General features: G+C 26.4%; 4 protein-coding genes across 8 annotated transcripts; 3 read left to right on the top strand and 1 right to left on the bottom strand.

The window, feature by feature from the left end:
* The first annotated feature begins 752 nt into the window (after positions 1 to 752).
* On the top strand, positions 753 to 3,441 carry LOC141532495 (dnaJ protein homolog 1). The gene is made up of 2 exons (XM_074250856.1): positions 753 to 911; positions 1,765 to 3,441. Exon 2 carries the CDS (start codon positions 1,773 to 1,775, stop codon positions 2,838 to 2,840), a length of 1,068 nt encoding a protein of 355 aa, XP_074106957.1. The 5' UTR covers positions 753 to 911; positions 1,765 to 1,772; the 3' UTR covers positions 2,841 to 3,441.
* A 105-nt stretch (positions 3,442 to 3,546) lies between these two features.
* Stl (ADAMTS metallopeptidase stall) lies at positions 3,547 to 7,700 on the top strand. The gene is made up of 3 exons (XM_074250855.1): positions 3,547 to 3,971; positions 4,049 to 5,025; positions 6,536 to 7,700. The coding sequence occupies exons 1-3, from the start codon at positions 3,861 to 3,863 to the stop codon at positions 7,692 to 7,694; spliced, it is 2,247 nt and encodes a 748-aa protein (XP_074106956.1). The 5' UTR covers positions 3,547 to 3,860; the 3' UTR covers positions 7,695 to 7,700.
* A 2,820-nt stretch (positions 7,701 to 10,520) lies between these two features.
* Positions 10,521 to 14,526, top strand: LOC141532573 (mitochondrial outer membrane protein SLC25A46). Its single transcript, XM_074250978.1, has 5 exons — positions 10,521 to 10,902; positions 11,474 to 11,756; positions 11,828 to 11,884; positions 11,964 to 12,240; positions 13,681 to 14,526. Exons 1-5 carry the CDS (start codon positions 10,731 to 10,733, stop codon positions 14,092 to 14,094), a joined length of 1,203 nt encoding a protein of 400 aa, XP_074107079.1. The 5' UTR covers positions 10,521 to 10,730; the 3' UTR covers positions 14,095 to 14,526.
* Positions 14,527 to 14,725: 199 nt separating this feature from the next.
* On the bottom strand, positions 14,726 to 20,100 carry Clpx (Caseinolytic protease chaperone subunit). Of its 5 annotated transcripts, none has more exons than XM_074250972.1 (7): positions 20,000 to 20,100; positions 19,092 to 19,237; positions 18,783 to 18,995; positions 17,334 to 17,482; positions 16,943 to 17,132; positions 15,898 to 16,802; positions 14,726 to 15,825 (listed from the first exon to the last, which is right to left on the bottom strand). In XM_074250972.1, the coding sequence occupies exons 2-7, from the start codon at positions 19,159 to 19,161 to the stop codon at positions 15,562 to 15,564; spliced, it is 1,791 nt and encodes a 596-aa protein (XP_074107073.1). In that variant the 5' UTR covers positions 19,162 to 19,237; positions 20,000 to 20,100; the 3' UTR covers positions 14,726 to 15,561. The 5 variants fall into 5 exon arrangements, with proteins under 5 accessions (XP_074107073.1, XP_074107075.1, XP_074107076.1 ...); XM_074250974.1 differs by lacking the exon at positions 20,000 to 20,100 and adding an exon at positions 19,570 to 19,937; XM_074250975.1 differs by lacking the exon at positions 20,000 to 20,100 and adding an exon at positions 19,402 to 19,497.
* Between the last annotated feature and the right edge of the window lie 42 nt (positions 20,101 to 20,142).

Here is a 20,142-nt window from a genome sequence, read left to right as displayed (position 1 = left end):
TTTTTTTTAAGTACATTATTCGTACTTATTTATTTATTGAATAAAACGAAACGAATAAATTCAGTATCATAATGTATGAAAAATGAGAGACATCTTACAAATGCATAGTTTGTTTTGAATAAATTACATATTAATATTAAATAGTAATTACAAAAATACATACAAGCTAAAAAAAATGTTTTAGAATGCAATTTTTAATAATACTGAAGTTAGCGGTCAACTGTAAATTTTAAAAATTTTTTTAACAAATCAATTACAATAAAAAAATGCTTCTAAAAATTTTCAATTGTAATTTTTATTGAAGCTTTTTAATAAAACTTTTTTTTAATAATTTAAATGCTACAAAATTCTAAAAAAAATTTTAAAGTCTGTCAACTTCAGTGTTATAATTTTTAGAATAATTTCTACTAAATATAATTTACTGATTTTTTATGACTGTGACTAATTGAAATTTGAAAATACCGCCACTACTTCCGATGGCAGCACTTGACAGATAATAATCTCGTATATTGAGAGCACTTAGTGAAAGTTTGTCAAGACAAACTCCAATTAATATCATCTGTCTTTTTCTGATAAACAAAAAAAAGTATTTTTTGTCTTTGGTTAAAAATAAACAAACAATAATAACATAGGGTCACTATGATGACGTCCTAAAGCGCCACGGAAGCTAATGAAACTTTATTCTTATTCTAGAAACTTCCAGAAGCCACGAGACGTTACGTTTGTATATATGATCTGCGCAAATGTGAATAACTTTCCAGTTAAAATCGAGACTTGAAAGAATTGACATAACTAATTTATCGTCTAGTTTTTTCTACTGAAACTAGAACATTCTGTAGTGTTATTCATTTGATTAAGTGACAGTAATACTGAAGAATAATATTAAAACGGATTAATAAGATTTAACAAAGGTAATTTTCTTATAAGTACTCTATAATATTAATAAATATTGTAAATGGATATCGTCTCCATACGTAAACTTTTTTTAATGATTTCAAAATGGGAGTCGTAAGAGATTAAAAAAAAAAGTTCAATGTACTTGATTGATAGTTTTAATTAAATTTTAAAAATATAAAATAATCTTTTAGTGATTCATAATCTTGTTTCAAGTTTATTTTAAAATAATTTTGTATCGTTGTTCTTATGAAGACTGTTCGCTTTCACATCGCGGCATCATCATTCCCAAAATAACTATAAATATATAACCGTGGGTGTTTCAAGATATTCATGACCTCAAAATGGCATTATATATTAAAAATAAATAGTAAAATAACAATATCAAATTTTATTTCATATGTTATTTTTTTATAATCTTTGAGATAATAAAAAATAGTGTACTGACGTTTACGGAAATACTAATTTAGTAAATCAATGTCGTAATGTTCATTGCCTTAATTCATTGCTATGTCCGTATCTAGTCTTGGAATGTTTGAATACATAAATATGTATAATCAGGAAACTATTAAATTCATAATTTTGCGGATGAATATTGATATAAATGAATGGACTAGATCTGAAAAGGTATGAATGAAAAATAATCTTATCTTTTTAGAATATTTCATCTAAAAGAGTAATTTTTTCTGAGCAAAAAAATTAATGACAACTCCAAAAACATTTTTTTAGCCATTCATATTCTCAATTTTAACCTTCATATTTAACCATTAAATAATAGTATTGAATAACAGTGCGAGACGATATTTGTGATTGACATTATAAATATGAAAAAATATTTATACTAATAATTATTTATTTTTCTATTTTCAGAATTTATAATGGGTAAAGACTACTATAAAACTCTTGGCATCGCAAAAGGTGCTAATGATGATGAAATTAAAAAAGCATACAGAAAATTAGCCTTAAAGTATCATCCTGATAAGAACAAGGCGCCTGGAGCGGAGGAGAAATTCAAAGAAATAGCTGAAGCGTATGAAGTACTGTCAGACACAAAGAAGCGTGAAGTTTACGATAAATTTGGGGAAGAAGGATTGAAAGGCGGTGCTTCATCTGGTGGCGGTGGCGGTGGTGCTGAAACATACACTTTCCACGGAGATCCACGTGCGACATTTGCTCAATTTTTCGGCTCATCATCACCATTTGCTACATTCTTCGAATTTGGACCCGGTGGCAATAGCAGAACATTTGCTTTTGGCAACGATGACATGGACATGGAAGATCCATTTGATTTGAGAATGTCTGGAGCACGACAGGGTGGCGGGCAAGGAGCATTCAGATCACATTCATTCAACTTTGCCGGTCCAGGTGGTGGAAGAATGACCAATCAAAAAGATCACGCTCAAGACCCACCAATAGAACACGACCTTTACGTCACTTTGGAAGATATTGCACGTGGTTGTGCGAAAAAAATGAAGATATCAAGGAGGGTAATTCAACCAGATGGATCAACAAAGAAAGAAGATAAAGTACTTACAATCAATGTTAAACCTGGTTGGAAAGCAGGAACTAAAATCACGTTTCAAAAAGAAGGTGATCAAGGTCGTGGTAAAGTACCAGCTGACATTGTCTTTATTATTCGCGACAAACCTCATCCCCACTTCAGACGAGAAGGAAGTGACATCAGGTACACCTGTAAGCTAAGTTTAAAACAAGCTTTGTGCGGTACAATCGTTGAAGTACCGACGTTATTTAGCGACAAAAAGACGCTTAATCTTACTGATGAAATCGTTAAACCAAATATGGTTAAGCGAATCCAAGGCCAAGGACTACCATTCCCGAAAGAACCATCAAGAAAAGGAGATTTACTCGTTTCATTTGATATTAAATTTCCTGATAAATTATCACCAAGCATCAAAGACATATTGTATGACACTCTACCTAATTGAATCCATATTTAATATTCTTTGTAGTGAGATGACTGAATATGTACATCTTAAAAAAAAAAAAAAATAAGTAATATGTTAGTTTAATCATTTATATTGACACTATTGAAAAGAGATGTACGTTGTAGTACATTATTATGAAGAGCAATAAACATGCGTGTACAATATGTGACAAAATTTTTGCAGATAAAATTTATTTAAAGACAGAATCTTCAAGAGTTAACAGATTATTTAATTAAATACTTACGTCAAAATTTTATCTTGCAATTTATACTACTATTACTATAATTATTATATAGAAAATCGGACTACATGCGCGTGTATATTGTTCCAGTGTACTGATGAAAAAAAAATATAAATTTAATTCGATTATATTATTATTATTATTATTATTATTATTATTATTATTATTATTATTTTGTTTAACAATTAATGTGTAAAAATAATGTCAATATTATTTTTTAAATATTAGAAATATTGTTTTGATTGCATATTATGTATGAATGATTGATCGAGTGCATTGGATTTTATTTGTAATCATTTATTGTGACAAATGAAATTAAAATTATTTGTATACTTAAAATATAATAGATACATTAAGTTATTTGATATGTTTCATTTATTTTGTGTTATTTATTTCATCATAAATTTTTTTTTATACTTTAATCTTTTTTTTTTTTTTCTTTTCCCCGCTCTATTATTCATCAACACAGTTCTAAAATAGCTCTCCGGACTGTGATGGGTTGATATATTTACGGTGATACCATTTTATTCGAATTATAAATAAAAAACTTAACAATGCATGACTAAATAAAATAGTAAATAATATAAGATATAGATATATTTACAATTAGTATTAAGTGCATATATTTAAAATGCAGTATTTAGATAAAAAGTCGTTAACTTCCATACAGGCACCTGCATATTTTGTATTCATATTTTGTTTCTATGACAATAATGCAACTGAATGCACTTGAACTCGTATAAATTCAAGAGCAACAACTTTTGAACTTAATTTTCATCATGAATTCGTTGAGTTCACTAATAATTTTAATAATTAATTTAATTTTTTCATCAGCATCACAAGACTTGGACATTATTTATTTTCAATCTCACAATTCTACAAAATCTGAGGTATTTATTTTTATTCTCCAAGTAATTGGAAAAAATTGAAAAAAAATTTTTTTAATTAATTGAATATTATTTTCTAGATTCCAATAAGTTTTACTGCTTTCGGCCAGACCATAAAGCTTCAATTGTTCAGAAATGATAAATTATTAGCTCCTTATTTTCAAGTTTGGCGTCACAGTGATTCTAACATCATCGAAAGGCTAGATAAATTAAGTAAGCCACTATCATGCCACTATATACATCAAGATGAATTAATTACGGCTGCCGTTAGTTTGTGCGAAGAAGGACTGCAAGGATTAGTAATATTAAACAATTTCACTCTCGAAATTACTCCATTGGATAAAAATGAACAAGTCATTTTTGAAGATGTTCGTTATGATGAAGAAATGCCGCATGTTGTTAAGAGATCTCATTTATCATCATTTTTTTCGCCATCATCATCTTCACCGTATAGCTTCAATTCAGGCTACAAGTATCCATATATAAATTCAATCTTGGATACATTTGAAAAAAGACCTCGCCGAAAATTGACTGATGAATTGACAGTGGAATTAGCAGTTTTCTTTGACGAAGCAGGCTATAAATTATTTTCACCTTTCTTCGATTACAGTGAAAAAAAATTGCGTGATATGCTGTTGGCTTACATCAACGCTGTACAAGCTCTTTTTTATCATCCTAGTCTGGGGACAAGGATAAATATTGTTTTAGTACGATTAGACATGATGAAACATCAACCAGCCGACTTGCCGCATTACAATGGTGAAAGATTGAAATTATTAAATTCATTTTGTAATTATACTGCAGCTAAAAATCCTAAAAATGACGATAATCCAAATCATTGGGATGTTGGTCTTTATGTATCAGGATTGGATTTTTATGCATATGAAAATGGTGAAAAAAATAGTGTAACAATGGGTCTGGCAACAGTTTCTGGAGTTTGTTTAAATTCATACGCTTGTGTTATTGCTGAATTTGGCGTGACGAATCGATTTGGTAAACCGTATCCATCTGCTGGTTTTACATCAGTTTACATTACAGCACATGAAATAGGTCACAAGTATGTATGATTGTCATTATCTATGTCATTAAAAGATTAAGGAAAATTTTGTCTCCGGCGTATTTATATGATAGAATGAGCTTCTTAAATTGAATTTAGTATTATTAGAATCATCATGATCTGAATGTGTCTTTTCAATATTTTATGACATTAAAGTTAGCAGCCACTTGATAATTTTTTAATTTTATTTAACAAATAAATCTTTTCTAAAAAAGTATTTTTGAAAAATTGCATTTATAATTTTTTAAAATTTCTAAATGTCAATTTTTTTTTTTTTCATTTATCTTATGAGTGTGAATTTAGCAGACATCTGATAATTTTTTAATAATTTATTAACAACTTATTTGTTACAAAAGAAAAAGTATAAAAAAATGCATATGGAAATTTTCACAAGTTTTTTCTATGCAATTTTTTAGATTTTTCTTACAAACATTAAGTTAAAATTAATCTAAAAATTCTCAAAAATTAGCTGTCTGCTGAATTCACCCTCATTTTATTTTTGCCATAATTTATTTGTTAAAAAATTAATAAATATCTGCTAAATTAATTCTCATCAATATTTTATATGCTTTTCAGCAATAGTTTATTTATTATAATAAGTTTTCGAAGTATTTATAAATAGATTCGAATTTCGCGATAAAAAAAAATTTGTTTATTTATTTATTTTGTTTTTTCCATGTCAATGTGATTATAACATTTAAAATTAATTAATGTAATTAAAAGACTACGAAAAATTTTGTAATGGGTATGTCTTTATCATAAATTGGTTTTAATATTTTTTCAGCGATAGTCATTAATGATTTAAATAATTGAAAGAGTAAGGAAAATTTTGTAACGAGCACATTATTATTTTTAAAGAAATTTTTACAGTTTAAATTTGGCATCATCAGAAAGGTCAACAAGAATTTGTGTCTTTTCACGGTTTTATATATTTTTCAGTGATATTCAATTTTTTGTCAAATTTTTGGAGCAGTTTTGAAGAGTTTATTGGTTTTATAAATTTGTTGCGTCACATTTTCCATAAAATTATTTGTAATTGATCCTGTCATAGCACTATTATTTTTCAAATTTATTTAAAAAGTATTCAAATTATGTAATGAAAATTAACTTAGCAGATAGTTGATAATTTTAAGAATTTTTGTAACAAATAAATTATGGCAAAAAAAATTTATAAAAAAAATTGACATTTAGAAATTTAAAAAAACTACAAATGCAATTTTTTAAAAATAATTTTTTGGAATAAATTTATTTGTTAAAAAAAATCAAAAAGTTGTCAAGTGACAGCTAATTTTAATGTCATAATTATGTATAGTATGATTAGAAATATAAAAAAATCTTTAACTCAAAGTTTTCTTATTCATAATCGGTAAATTTCGACAGTCGTACAGTGACTAAACATTGCTAATTATTATTACTTAATACTTAAAAAAATCTAAAAATTAATAAATATTTTATATACTATGAAATAGACTAGTTTAATTTAATAATTTAACTTATTTATGTTTTGTAGCTTAGGAATGCATCACGATTCAACAGGTAATTCTTGTTCTCGTGATGGCTACATTATGTCTCCAAGCCGAGGTACTCAAGGAGAAACAATTTGGTCTTCATGTAGCCGAGAAGTAGCTATTGATTTACCAAGAACAAAGCCATGTCTACTTGATAAAAATTTAGAAAATTTTGACAAGACTTTGGATCATTCAAGATATCTGACATTGCCCGGACGCACATGGACTGCAAAAAAACAGTGCGAATTATTATTAAGAGATAAAGATGCTGATGTTGTTACACTTACTAACGCTTGTCATACATTGTCATGTCGAAGTCCACATCGTAGTGGTTATTATTATGCCGGTCCAGCTTTGGAAGGAACCATTTGTGAAGAGGGTAAAGAATGTCGTGGCGGTGAATGCTTGCCGGCCTTGCACTTTTTAAAACCACAATTTTCTGGAGTTAAAGGCAATGAAGGTTGGAGTAAATGGACAGAATCCTCTTGTAGCAGTGGTTGCATAAAAAAATCTAAAGGATCAAAAATTAGACGAAGAATTTGTAATCATAGTCAAAATACGAATGGAAAGCAATTTAACGAAGATTGTAAAGGTCCTCATTATGATGTAATGATTTGTAAAGACGAAAAGCTTTGTAAAAAACGTATTACTGCGGAAGAATTTGCTACGATCAAGTGTCAAGAGTTTAGTGAACATTTGCCAGAATTAGATAAATATAGTTCAGGCTTACAAGCCCCTCATGAAATAGGAAGACCATGGATGGCTTGTGCTATTTTTTGTCGACGAAAGGATATTGCTTCTTATTATACACCACGTATTGAATTAAATGATCTTGGTGTCGATCCATATTTTCCTGATGGTACTTGGTGTCACAATGAGAATAATCAAAATTATTTTTGTCTTCAACATCATTGTTTGCCGGAAGATTTTCGATTTGCTAAAGACGCGTTGAGGCGGACTACCACAGATTTCAATAATTTAGGCCCACAAAATGCTCGACCTGATCAGTATAAAATTCCTGATGAAGTAATTAAGTACTTAAGCTTAGGTATTAATGGTTTACCATTGTCAAAAAATTTTCCGTCAAATGTTACATCCACCGACGACGAATGGACTGATCATGATTACATTGAATTATCGGATGAGTTATTATCAAATTAATTATTCTAATTTTAAAATAACCAGCAAACTCATAATTATGAATTTTGGTGAAAAAATCATAGAAATTGCATGGAGAATTTGCAATCAAAGATGAAATTACTTATAGAATTTTGTAAACCATACCATATATATTCCGTTATTTCTTGTATTTTATATAATTCATTTCTTTTTCGGAAAAGCAGCTATTTATTTCATTTAATAATTCCTCATAATTTTATGTAAAGAATTTTAATTAAAAATAAATTAAAAGTTTCATCAAATGTTATTTTATAGATATTTTTTTGTTTTACAATAAATAGCATATAAGTAATACAATAATACATAAATAATTATATATTATTGACGCATGAAACATAAATGAACATTTCTTTTCATACGTTTTTTTATGCTACGGTCTGGATAATATTTTACTTTACACTTGAATTTCTGATTTATTAATGCTTGCATTCAAATGTCCGCAAAATGTATGAAAGTATGATTATATAAAAATTTCTCAGTAAGATATTTAGGAATTTTCCGGTGGTGTAGACAATAAAATTGTTACAGTGTGTGTTGTGTGTGTCAACTGCTTTTCAGATTTTTTTTTTTTATAATTTGATGACACTGAAGTTGAGAGACATCTGATAATTTTTAGAATTTTTTTAACAAACAAATTATAGCAAGAAAATTTTTTTTTTAATTTCATCTTTAGAAATTCTAAAAAATTATAAATGACATTTTTATAAACAATTTTCTATGCCTAGTTGATTTTTCAAGAAAAATAAAAAAATTGTCGAGTGTTTGTTAATTTCAGCCTCATATAATTTGAGCTAAAAAATCATTAAAATTATGAATGCTTGATAATTTTAATTTTGTAAAATTAATTAGTATTTGCTTAATGAACAAAAATAATGTCAAAAGAATCCTTATCCTGGAGTGTATCCTGGAACGAGAACAAGCCGATGATTACTCATGAAGAGCCGGAGATCCTCTGAATTCCATAGGGACCGCTCACAAAGTCCGTTGAACACTATTCACGCTAGATTATTAAAGTCCTGGTGAGCAAATTTGATTGTCATAACTGCAACGAGCCTTTAGGCTTCCAACATGACTTGTTGGGCACTATAACGATTGACAAAGCAAATTGTGATATATTCAAACTCCTCTTTTAATGAGCGCTTGCGAGAATTTTCGATTGTAACGCTACTGCCAATTTTTAGTATATAAATAGAGAGAATTAATGACACTTAAATTAGCAGACACTTGAAAATTTTTTTATTTTTCTTGAAAAATAAACTATTTCTAGAAAATAACTTTCAAAAAATTGCATTTATAATTTTTTGTAGCTTTTGAAGATAGAATTTTTTTAATTGATTTATCTTGTGAAAAAATATTTGCTAAAATATTTCTAAAAATTATTAAATGTCTCTCAATTTGAGTATCATAAAAATTAATGGTTTTTTTTTTGACCAGGGTTCTTCAATTCATGTTCTTATTATTGAATGCAAATTCCATTTTCATATATTGCCATTTCTACGAATTTCCATTTTTATGCTTTTCCTAAAATAAAAATTCCATTTTTTTTTGATAATCCAAAAAATTGTTGCCATTTACTTTTATTATGTTTATCAATAAATGAATCCTTATGTTTAATTCACCATTTTATAGTCTTTCAAAATTATAAATACTTCTTATAGTAAATTTTTTTATTAAGTGAATATGTTAAATTTATTTAATTATTGAAAAATTAATGAGTTTGCTATTTATATAAATGATAGTTTTCTATAATACTAAAGTTAGCGGTCAGCTGTCAATTTAAAAATTTTTTTAACAAATAAAACAATATTGAAGTTAGTAGTCGATGATAGTAGCTGATCAGCTGTTAATTTAAAAAAATTTTTTAATAAATCAATTACAATAAAAAAAATGCTTCTAAAAATTTTCACTTGTAGTTTTTATTCATTTTTACACGTGAAACTTTTTAATAAAATTTTTTTTTAATAATTTAATTACTATAAATATTTAAAAAAATTTTTATATCGGTCAACTTCAGTGTCATCAAATTAATTACAAAAATAAAATGCTTCTAAAAATTTTCACTTGTAATTTTTATTAGTTTTCATGAAAATTAACTTAGCAGATAGTTGATAATTTAAAAATTTTTGTAACAAATAAATTATGGCAAAAAAAAATTGACATTTAGAATTTAAATAAAACTACAAATGCAATTTTTAAAAATAATTTTTGGAGCAAATTTATTTGTTAAAAAAATTTTTAATTGTCAAGTGATAGCTAACTTTAATGTCATTTAATTTTCACATGTGAAACTTTTTAATCAAATTTTTTTAATAATTTAATTGCTATAAAATTCCAAAAAAATTTTTAATATCTGTCAACTTCAGTGTTATTAGTTTTCTATTAATTTTTTAATTCATATACTTTCATTTATAGAAATGTTTATTATTTTATTGAAACGTTTAAAATTCATATGGTATTTAAATATATTTTATTTTGGATCTTGCAAGGTCCTTCTGGCCAGTCAAGCAAATAAGTCACTACAGATTGCAAAACAATATTTAAAAATTGGTTTTTATTTGATTGATAAAGTTATAAAGCCGATACATACGGTTATAAACTGGCTGTGTAGTTAATATTATTAAGTAATATTTAAAAAAAAAAAAAAAAAAAAGGTTTTTCCTCAGTAATTAACAAATAAATCAAATATCACGCCATCTTCCTATCTTTAAAAACAATAAAAATAAAATTTACATTGTCGACATACACATTGTGTTATATAAGTATATGTGCATATACACATTGAATCTTATATAGGTATACACAGAGCATTAAACATTGAAGTTGAACGGCGGTGAAAATGTTATTGATATGGTACACAGTATTTTTAATAGCCTAGCTACATATATGAAATATATAAATTTAATGAAGAAATAAATTTTGACAGTGTGAGAATATTAAATAAAAAAATTTGACTTGATAGTCAATGTATTATTCAAGTAAATTATTGAAATTAAAGTCATTTTTAACATCATCACAAATATGGCAGGTATGTCAGGTTATGAACGAACTGATCGAGTTTACAGAGGTAGACCGCTAGATCCAAAACAATTTGAAGATGATCCAGAAAAAGATTATAATCGTGATATGTTAAGACCATTACCATTAGAAACATCATTACCTCTTATAACTGAAGATGTATCAACTGACAATGGTAAGGTCATAACAAGGTTCTTTTATTTTATTGTTATATCTATACTTTATAATTAATTATTTAATGTTATATAGTTTATTATATAAATCTTTAATTAAGATACAATAGTTATCATGAAAATGAAGTTAGCCGACATTTCAAAATTTTTAGAAATTTTTTATTGAAAAACTTTCAATTAAACAATTAAAAGGAAAAATTTCACATGTAAAAAACTTCTAACATTAAAGTTAGCTGTCACTATTATAATTGTTTTATTTTTTTTTATTAAATAAATTTGCTCCGAAAAATTAATTCTGAAAAATTGCATTTTTTACTTTTTTAATTTTCTAGATGTCAATTTTTTGTTTTTATTTTTTTTGCCGTAATTTATTTGTTAAAAGAATTTTTTAAATGAATGATTATCCGCTAAATTGATTCTCATAAAAACTATAAGTGCAATTTTTTAAAAATATCTTTTTAGTTGTAAATTAATTAATAAAAAAATCAAAAATTTTTAGACGTCTGCTAACTTCAGTGTCTTTAATTATCAACAATAACTACTCTAACGTTAGTTATTTTTTTCTAATTTCAGATATTGCAATAAAAAAATCTATAGGAGCTGGCTGTGGCTTAGTAAGTTTAATAACAGAGAATCTTTTGATTCATCCCTTTATTGTTTTAAGAAGACAATGTCAAGTAAATCCCAGATCGTCAACTTACCACTTAGTGCCAATAACCTTGATACCTGTGATAGTGAGATTACATCAAACGCAAGGTTTGAGTACGCTCTGGAAAGGTATTGGTTCAGTTTTGTTGGTACGAGGTTTATCAGCAGCTGTTGAAGATGTTATTTCTAAACTAACTCCTTGGCCAAAGTGTGTATTATTTACAAATAATTCACAATATTTTTTATTGTTTATTTATTAATTATTCATTTGACTTACAGAGAATTCAACAGAGAGAGCTCTATGAAAGCTTTTGGACAACATTTACTACTTAAATGGTAATGAAGGTTTTTATTTTCATTACTTCGTTAACTAGACTTTAATCATTTACAATTTATGTTATTAATTTAATTTTAGTGTTTCAATTGGAATAGTCGCTCCGTTTTATTCAGCATCTCTGGTAGAAACAGTGCAATCGGAGATAGCATCTGAGAAACCTGGGGTACTCGACATATTTCGAGATGGAGCTATTAGATTATTAGAAGTAGGATCTAAAGGCAGGCTTATTCCAATTTATGCACTTCTTACTCCACACGTTACTTATGGAGTTGCTAAATATTTATTTGCATTGATTGTAAGGAGTGTTGTTAGTCGAGTGATGTGGTTAAGAGATAGAAAATTGCAAGAAAGAACTGTAAGTTTTTTTTTCATATTTTTATATCAATAAATTACGATAAATAAAATTTTTTAATCTCTTGAAATATTTAATAAAATCAGAATAAAATTTATAAATAAAATATAGATTAGGATAAGTGTGGATATTACTGCGGATTTTTTTTTCCAATTATAAATAAATCGTACTTGAGCTTTTTGAATTAAAAAAAATTGTTTTTTGTAATTGAAATCTTCAAGAAAGTATTTGCATAGCAGTTTTACACGTACAACAATTATTCAATTTGTTATTAATAAATTAAAATTAAATGCCTAACAGGTAGTAAACAATAACTTTTTTGTTTCTGTACGAAAAAAGGTGCTACTAAAAGATCTTTGCCTTTACATCAAATGGTTCAAATTAAAAATTTTTTGCATTTAAAAGTAAGATAACCCTTCTTTAATATCAGTTATGCATTAAAAATAGAATTTTGATCAATTAATATTATTTATTTAAGGACAGTAATTGGTACCAAAAAAATGAACATGCTTGTATTACTGCGAATGGTTTCAATAATTCGCTGTAATAGAAGCACGTCTATTTGTATGTATTTCTACCAATTACTGCGGGTGTAAAATGCATATATTCTGACCTAAAACGAAAATATTGCATGTCAATTAACAGTTCAAGTTGCCTTAAAATTGCTCTTAGTTAAAAATAAATAATCTTAAACAGAAATCAATAAAAAATAAAACAAATAAATCAAAGTTGATAAAAAATACAAGCGGTCATTATAATAAAAAACTTGTGTTAAATTAAGCAGAAAAACTTTTAAACCAAGAAATTTTCGTTAAATTAAGTGAATGTAACTTTATTCAAAATTTTTTCTGATTGATTTAAAAAAATTCAAAATGATTTTTTTAAATCAAGATTTGTGTTTCTTGGATAAAGCTAATTTTTTTAATTACTATAAAAACTCTGCTTATTATGTTATACATCACTATTTCGGTCATTATTATTAATTGATATGAAATCAAATTATTTGAGGAATACGTTCTAATCTAGTCATTTTATTAAACAAATGATTATCTTTCAAACGTATTTTATTAATTTCTTATATGATCCCGAAGTTTCTTATCATTGAAATTCATCTGCAGTAATCGGATCATTCGCAGTAATTGGCACGTACTAGTAGAGACAAGCTCATTTTATGCCCGCAGTAATACATGCATATGAACTTTTTTTTTAAATGCTTATTATTTAAAGAAAATATTAGTTTATCGCACTATTGATTTTTTTTTTGAGTCAATAATGAGTCAAACTTTGGTTTAAAAAAAAAAAAATTATTGTTATTTTTGAAAAATTTAATAAGAATGCTTTTGAAGTAAGACCTACCGAAAAAACCGCAGTAATACTCACACTTATCCTATTTTAAACAAAATTTTAAAAAACTAATATAAATGGTTAAATAAATTATTTCAGGGAGCTTATAGTCGAGACATAATTTCTGAAGGAATAATGCAAGATATTGAATTACATTCAACATTAATATCTATGTGTGCAGCAGACGTAATATTTTATCCACTTGAAACTATTGTACATCGACTTCATCTACAAGGCACTCGAACTATTATTGATAATCTTGATAACGGACGAAGTGTTATGCCCCTTTTAACGGGATACAGTGGAGCTATTGATTGTTATCGTACAATTGTAAGTACTGAGGGGGCATTAGGTTTATATAAAGGATTTGGTGCTCTTGTATTACAATTTGGTATAAATTTTTTAGTCCTAAAAGCAACTAAATATATCCTCACAGAAATTGGAACAATGTTTAAGAGCAAACCAAAAGTAGTTAAAACTCCACAAAATATTTATTATGGTGAAATTTATTAATTAATTTATTTTATAGAAAATGCTGTGTATAGATTGATTGATAACTAATGATGATATTTAATTTTTTTTTCTAATAGCAATTAAAAATTAAATTTTTGAAAAACATTTTTGTATTTTAATTAACTTAATAATGAAATGAGTTTAAAAAGAAAATAATAATAATTGGGGTAAAAATACTAATTCAGACGAATTAAATTCGCGTTCAAAAACTTAAAAATTTCTTATAAAAAAAAAACACTTTTAATTAAAAATATTGAATATTTACCATTTTTTCTACTGTATGAAAAAAATACGTAAATTATAAATATAATTAATAATATTTAATTATACGACTTTTGCTTTTATATTTTATTTATTAAAATAAAGTAAAAAAATTCCAGAAATAGCGTCTGAAATCAGTATTTTTACTTTAAGATTTTATGATAGTAACACATATACTTTGAATGATATTTATAACATAAACTTTCAGTATAAAAATCTTTAAAACTAGTTCATTTATTGAAATTTGAATAACTTAGACAAAAAAGGAATATGTTTTAAATCTACTTTCTATTCTGATGTAATTTTTTCATAATCATTTATTATAAATATACGATTATACAATAAAAATTGTCTATTATAATAACAATTAGTTGGAGATAACTTTATATAACTAAAATATCTGAAAGGTATTTAGTTTAATTTCGTCATATATTAATTAGACTATTTTAATTGGTTAATTAAATTATTTTATTTTGTTGGTTGTGATGATAGAAATAAAAGATCACTTTCTTGTATCTAATATCACAGTGAAAATTCGAAAATAATTAAGTATATAGAATATTATATAAATGTATTCATAATATTATATATTCATATATAATAAGAAACATATTTTATTTTGCTAGTTTTTTGACATTAAGTTTTATAAAATTCGTTCATTAGTAAAGAAAAAAATGATCCACAAGGTGATATAATGTTTATACTATACTTAATTGTTTATTTTTATATCATTTTTTCATAAATTTATTTTTAAGTCACTCAAATATTTTTAGATGAGCATTAACATCAGCAGAAACGATTAAATTTTGTTCACATAAATGTGGAAATATTTTCTTGTATACTTTTTAAAATTTCTATTATTATTCTAATGCTATTTACAATATATTACAAATAATTATCATTTATCTAAACGCACCTGCAATTTATTTATTAACAATACCAATTATTAATTATAATAATCATAATAAAAATCATAATATAATGATAATTTAAAAAAAAAAAAAAAGATAATTTTTCCTGATTAAAATAAAGTATATAATTGAATTCAATTCACTGGAAATACGCAATAGTTCAATTTGCGTCGTAAAGGACTTAAAAATGAATTACAATTTTAGAATTAAAATTTCATTCTATAAAGTACGCACGTAATTTTATTTATCAAAAGAAAATTTATTTAACGTGAGGCATTACCTCACGTTGTAAATTTCAATTATTCACATGTTGTGCGTGTGCTTGTTGTTGTTGTTCTTCTTCAGTTGAGTCACCTCTTTTAATATACTGAGGTTTGTCTGTACCTCGAACAGATCCTTCAGTAACATGAACCGTCAGAACATCGCTTCCAGGAACGTCAAACATAGGTTCTAAGAGAAGAGATTCCATTATCGCACGGAGTCCTCGAGCTCCTGTCTTCCGATCCATTGCAAGTGCTGCTATAGCGTCTAGAGCGTCACTCGTAAATGTCAAATCAACCTATCATCAATAAAATACAAAAATTAATATTTTAATAATAATATAAAATAATAATTAATAAAAAGTAAAAACCTTATCCATTGAGAACAACATTTGGTACTGTGGAACCATTGCATTGTTAGGCTCAGTCAAAATTCTTACAAGCATTTTTCTGTCAAGTGTATGGAAAGGTACTAAAATGGGAAATCTTCCGACAAACTCGGGAATCATTCCAAAATCAATAAGATCTCGCGCTTCAACTTGTCTCAATAAAATGTCTTTTTCTTTATTGTCATCTTCAGTTGATGGAGACATATTGGCAATATCAGCTAATGTTGCTGCTCTTCTACCTGGGCTTTCAGTAGCTGGTGCAGCACCAAAGCCTAGATACTTTTCGTTTTTACGTCGTGATACAAGCCTGTCAAGGCCGTTATAAGCACCAGACGCAACAAATAATATATTTGTTGTATCAACTTGCAAAGTATCACCACGTAATTTACGAGAACTATTTCTTTCTGGTACATTAACAATAGTACCTTCCAACATTTTCAACATACCCTGTTGGACACCTTCACCACCAACATCACGCAACTGATGAATTCCGGGTACCGCGCCAATTTTATCTACTTCGTCCAAAAATACGATACCCATTTGCGCTCTTTCAACAATATAATTTGCATCTTGAAGTAATTTAGCTATTACACTCTCAATATCTTCACCAACGTACCCAGCTTGAGTGAGAGTTGTACAATCACAAATTGCAAAGGGTACATCTAAACACTGGGCTATTGTTTGCGCTAATAAGGTTTTTCCTGATCCAGTCGGGCCCAATAGAAGAATATTACTCTTCTCCAATTTTAATTGATGTTGTGTACTGTCTAAAATATCTGAACCAGGAACTGATTGGTTTGCATTTGCTTTTTGCTGATCATTATTACTTGATGGATTTTGGAAACCAACACTTAATGGATTCCCCAAGCTTGATACGTGAAGTAGATCTGTAATGAAGACAATGGTACTTTAGTTTTTGTATTGTTTGTTTTTTCAATTTGTGTTTATAAACATTTTGTTGTGCAAAGGAGTTGGAATCATTATTAAGGATTAATTAATGTTTATAAGGACAATAAATTTTATTTACGCGGTTTAAGACCTCTGTGAGTAAACGGGTAGTTGAGTTCTTGAGGTCCAACTTGACTTGAACTGGCTTGCACTGAATTCTGAGGTGGAAGATTATTGTGAATACGCTTATAATGATTGTATACTGCTACACTCAAAACTTTTTTAGCATATTCTTGACCTATTACATGCTTATTCAAGTATTCGAATATCTGAAAAATGAATTAATATTTGTAAAATTAGTAAACTGACAAGCGTTATTACATTTCTACTCAAAGCGCATCAGACTTGTAAATATTGAAAATAAACGAGTAAGTAATAATTTTTTTATAATAAATTTCGAGTATAAATTTAATGGTGCCACTTGATGAATTTATTTATTGTTGCTGATAAGTGATTGAGATATTTATTACCTTTTTTGGAGGAGGTGGTGGTTTCCGATAAAATCCTTGTTTGGAATCATCACTTCTTGTTGTTTCTTTGAGACTTTTTTTTGAGTCTATTTCCGACAGTACCACAAAGAAATGGGAACACTTTTCGCATTTCACGAATCTCGTTGACGCTGTAGTAAAATTAAAAAAATATTATTCCTTGATGGTTGTAACTATTCTTATAATATTTTATTACTCTTCAAGCTTAGCTTACAGTAATTTAACAAATTAAATGAATTACAACGCAATATCTATTGGGGTTTTCTCCTTTTAAATCGTATAAGACTGCTGTAATTATAATTAAATAATGTATACTAATATTTTACTAATTAACAAAATTGACAATACTAAACTGTGATATGTAAATCATATATATTTATAAACCGATGTTTAATCTTTTGTATATCTGATGTTCTAAATCTCTTGTTATATTGTAATTCAGTTAATTTTTTAAATTATTGTAAGCTAAGATTGAAGAGTAATAAAATATAATAATAATGGTTGTAACTATTCATTTGAAACTTAATACTTATAGAAATAAATGGCAACTACCAATATCCAACGATACAGTATATTTTAAATCAATGTACTAATAGTTCCCAGGTCAATCGAACGAGAACAAAAGTCAAGTCTGACTAAATTTACTTTATCAATTAATGAAACAATTATGATCTAATGATAATTAAAACAAAAATTTTCCTTATTTTATTTCAAGTATACCATAAATCAATACTCAATTTCATCATAATTAAGGATGAATTGATTTCTCACTTTACTCAATTTGGATCAAGGTTTAAACTAACCTTATTAAACAAAATGATTAAAAATGATTTCACAATGTTAAATGTCCCTAAGAGATATGATTCAAAATGATTTACACGATTTGACAGAATTAAAATTGATTAGAAAATTAATTAATTACTGTAGTAATATTTCTGGATCTTTAAAAAGTTATTAACTTTAAATACTATAAAAACTTGATTAAATAAATTGTAATAATTGATATACAAAAAAAAAAAAAAATATATAAATAATAATGGAGGCTTACTTGTATGTAATTTGTTTCTAATGTTTTTCTAAAAAACATTCTTTTTTCTTTTTATACTCATTAATCATTTAAAAATTATTCAATTGATTGATTTAGAAAATTTTTCAATTAATTTTCAAAACTTTGTATTAAAAAATAAAATTTTAGTCAATTCTTTAGGCAGCTTGTTGACATTTAATCAGTCAATAAAATTTACATTAATTTATAATCATAATGAACAAATAATGAAGAGGTTGTTGTAAGTTATCAATATTATATACTGATATAGATATATAAATATGCAATTAGCATGTAAAAACGTATGATTTACGTTTACTAGTTTTGACATTTATCCAAAATGAGTTACTTAATAAAAATTGAAATTTTAAATTATTTAAACTTACATACGAATGTTTCAACATGTGTACAAGGATCCCCACACTTCGGGCATGTCAATGTATTTTTTTTTCCGCCACCTCCTTTTCCATTTCCATTTCCATTACTTCCCGCGGTATTACCAATGTCTTTATTAGGTGGTGTTGGTTCACTAGGTGCCTTTGATAACACACTAGTTGTTGCTAATGATCTTGTTGCGACAACTCGTACTATTTTTTTCACTAAAGAATAAATTAAATTTGTTTTTAGTAAACTGGATTATTTGTTTCTATTTTTATTTATAATTTAGAATAATAATTCTTTTAAAAACAATTTACCATGATGTGTAACATGATTCGCAGATACTAAAGATCTCGTATTATACAAACAACACCTAATGCAGCTCATTGTGAAGCTGTTATGTTATTGATGCAGCAGTAAATTAAATAAATAAAAAAACTACCAACCAATGATAGAAATAAACCTGTAACAAAATTTATTATTATATTATAAATTAATAGTCAATATTATTTATTTATCAAATAAAGTATCTATAAATTAATATTAATGGTTATAGTCAGATAAATTTATTTTGTAATTAGCGTATTATTATACATATGTTTATTAATTGGATCTATTATTATTTACTGCGTTCAATTTTCAATTAGGCCACTTATTTAATATATATGAACTGTTGTGTATTATACTGCACAATGATGAAAATTTTATTTGTGTAGATAAAAAAATTATAGAATGACGTAGTACAGTTGATACTAAGTCACTAAAGTAATTCACTGTAATGGTGAAATCACTAACCTTGCTTTTGCAAATCAATTTTTTAAAATAATAATCGACAAAACAATATGCAATTTGACCCGTATTAATGGTAAATATTATTATCAAGCGTTTAATTAATAATACGCATTAATTTGTCATATTACTTTATCTATGATAATAAATTTAATAAAACTATAATGGTGGTTATTAATTAAAATATTCAAAAATAAAATCACAAGATATAAAAAACGACTGTTAAAATAAGTGACACATTTTGTCTGACAGGACAATCGATCAATTGCTTGCGTGTATACAAGGATAAAAATGTTGTTCTATTTAATTTTATGTTTATTTTTCAACTCCAAAAATAACAGAAAAAAAATGTCAAAATTGACACTGACACTTAATTTTTCGTTTTGTTTTTGTATCTTTTTTAAAATTGTTCACTAGATTAAATTACGTAATTTACCTTGACGTTAGATAAACAAATAATGATGCTGATGTCTCCCGATTCTACCCGATCTTTCGAAGATTAAGACTATTTTTTTTTTCCTTTCAAGAGAATAATTTTTTATGTATACGCTTATATATGTTAAATATACACAATTATGC

The sequence above is a fragment of the Cotesia typhae genome, unplaced genomic scaffold (genome assembly GCF_013202065.1).
Source record: "Cotesia typhae breed Kobodo isofemale line unplaced genomic scaffold, CoteBio_Ctyphae contig_65, whole genome shotgun sequence".
Classification (NCBI taxonomy): Eukaryota; Metazoa; Arthropoda; class Insecta; order Hymenoptera; family Braconidae; genus Cotesia; species Cotesia typhae.
The sequence above is the reverse complement of the archived record's forward strand: the minus strand, read 5'-3'. Positions and strand labels throughout refer to the sequence as shown.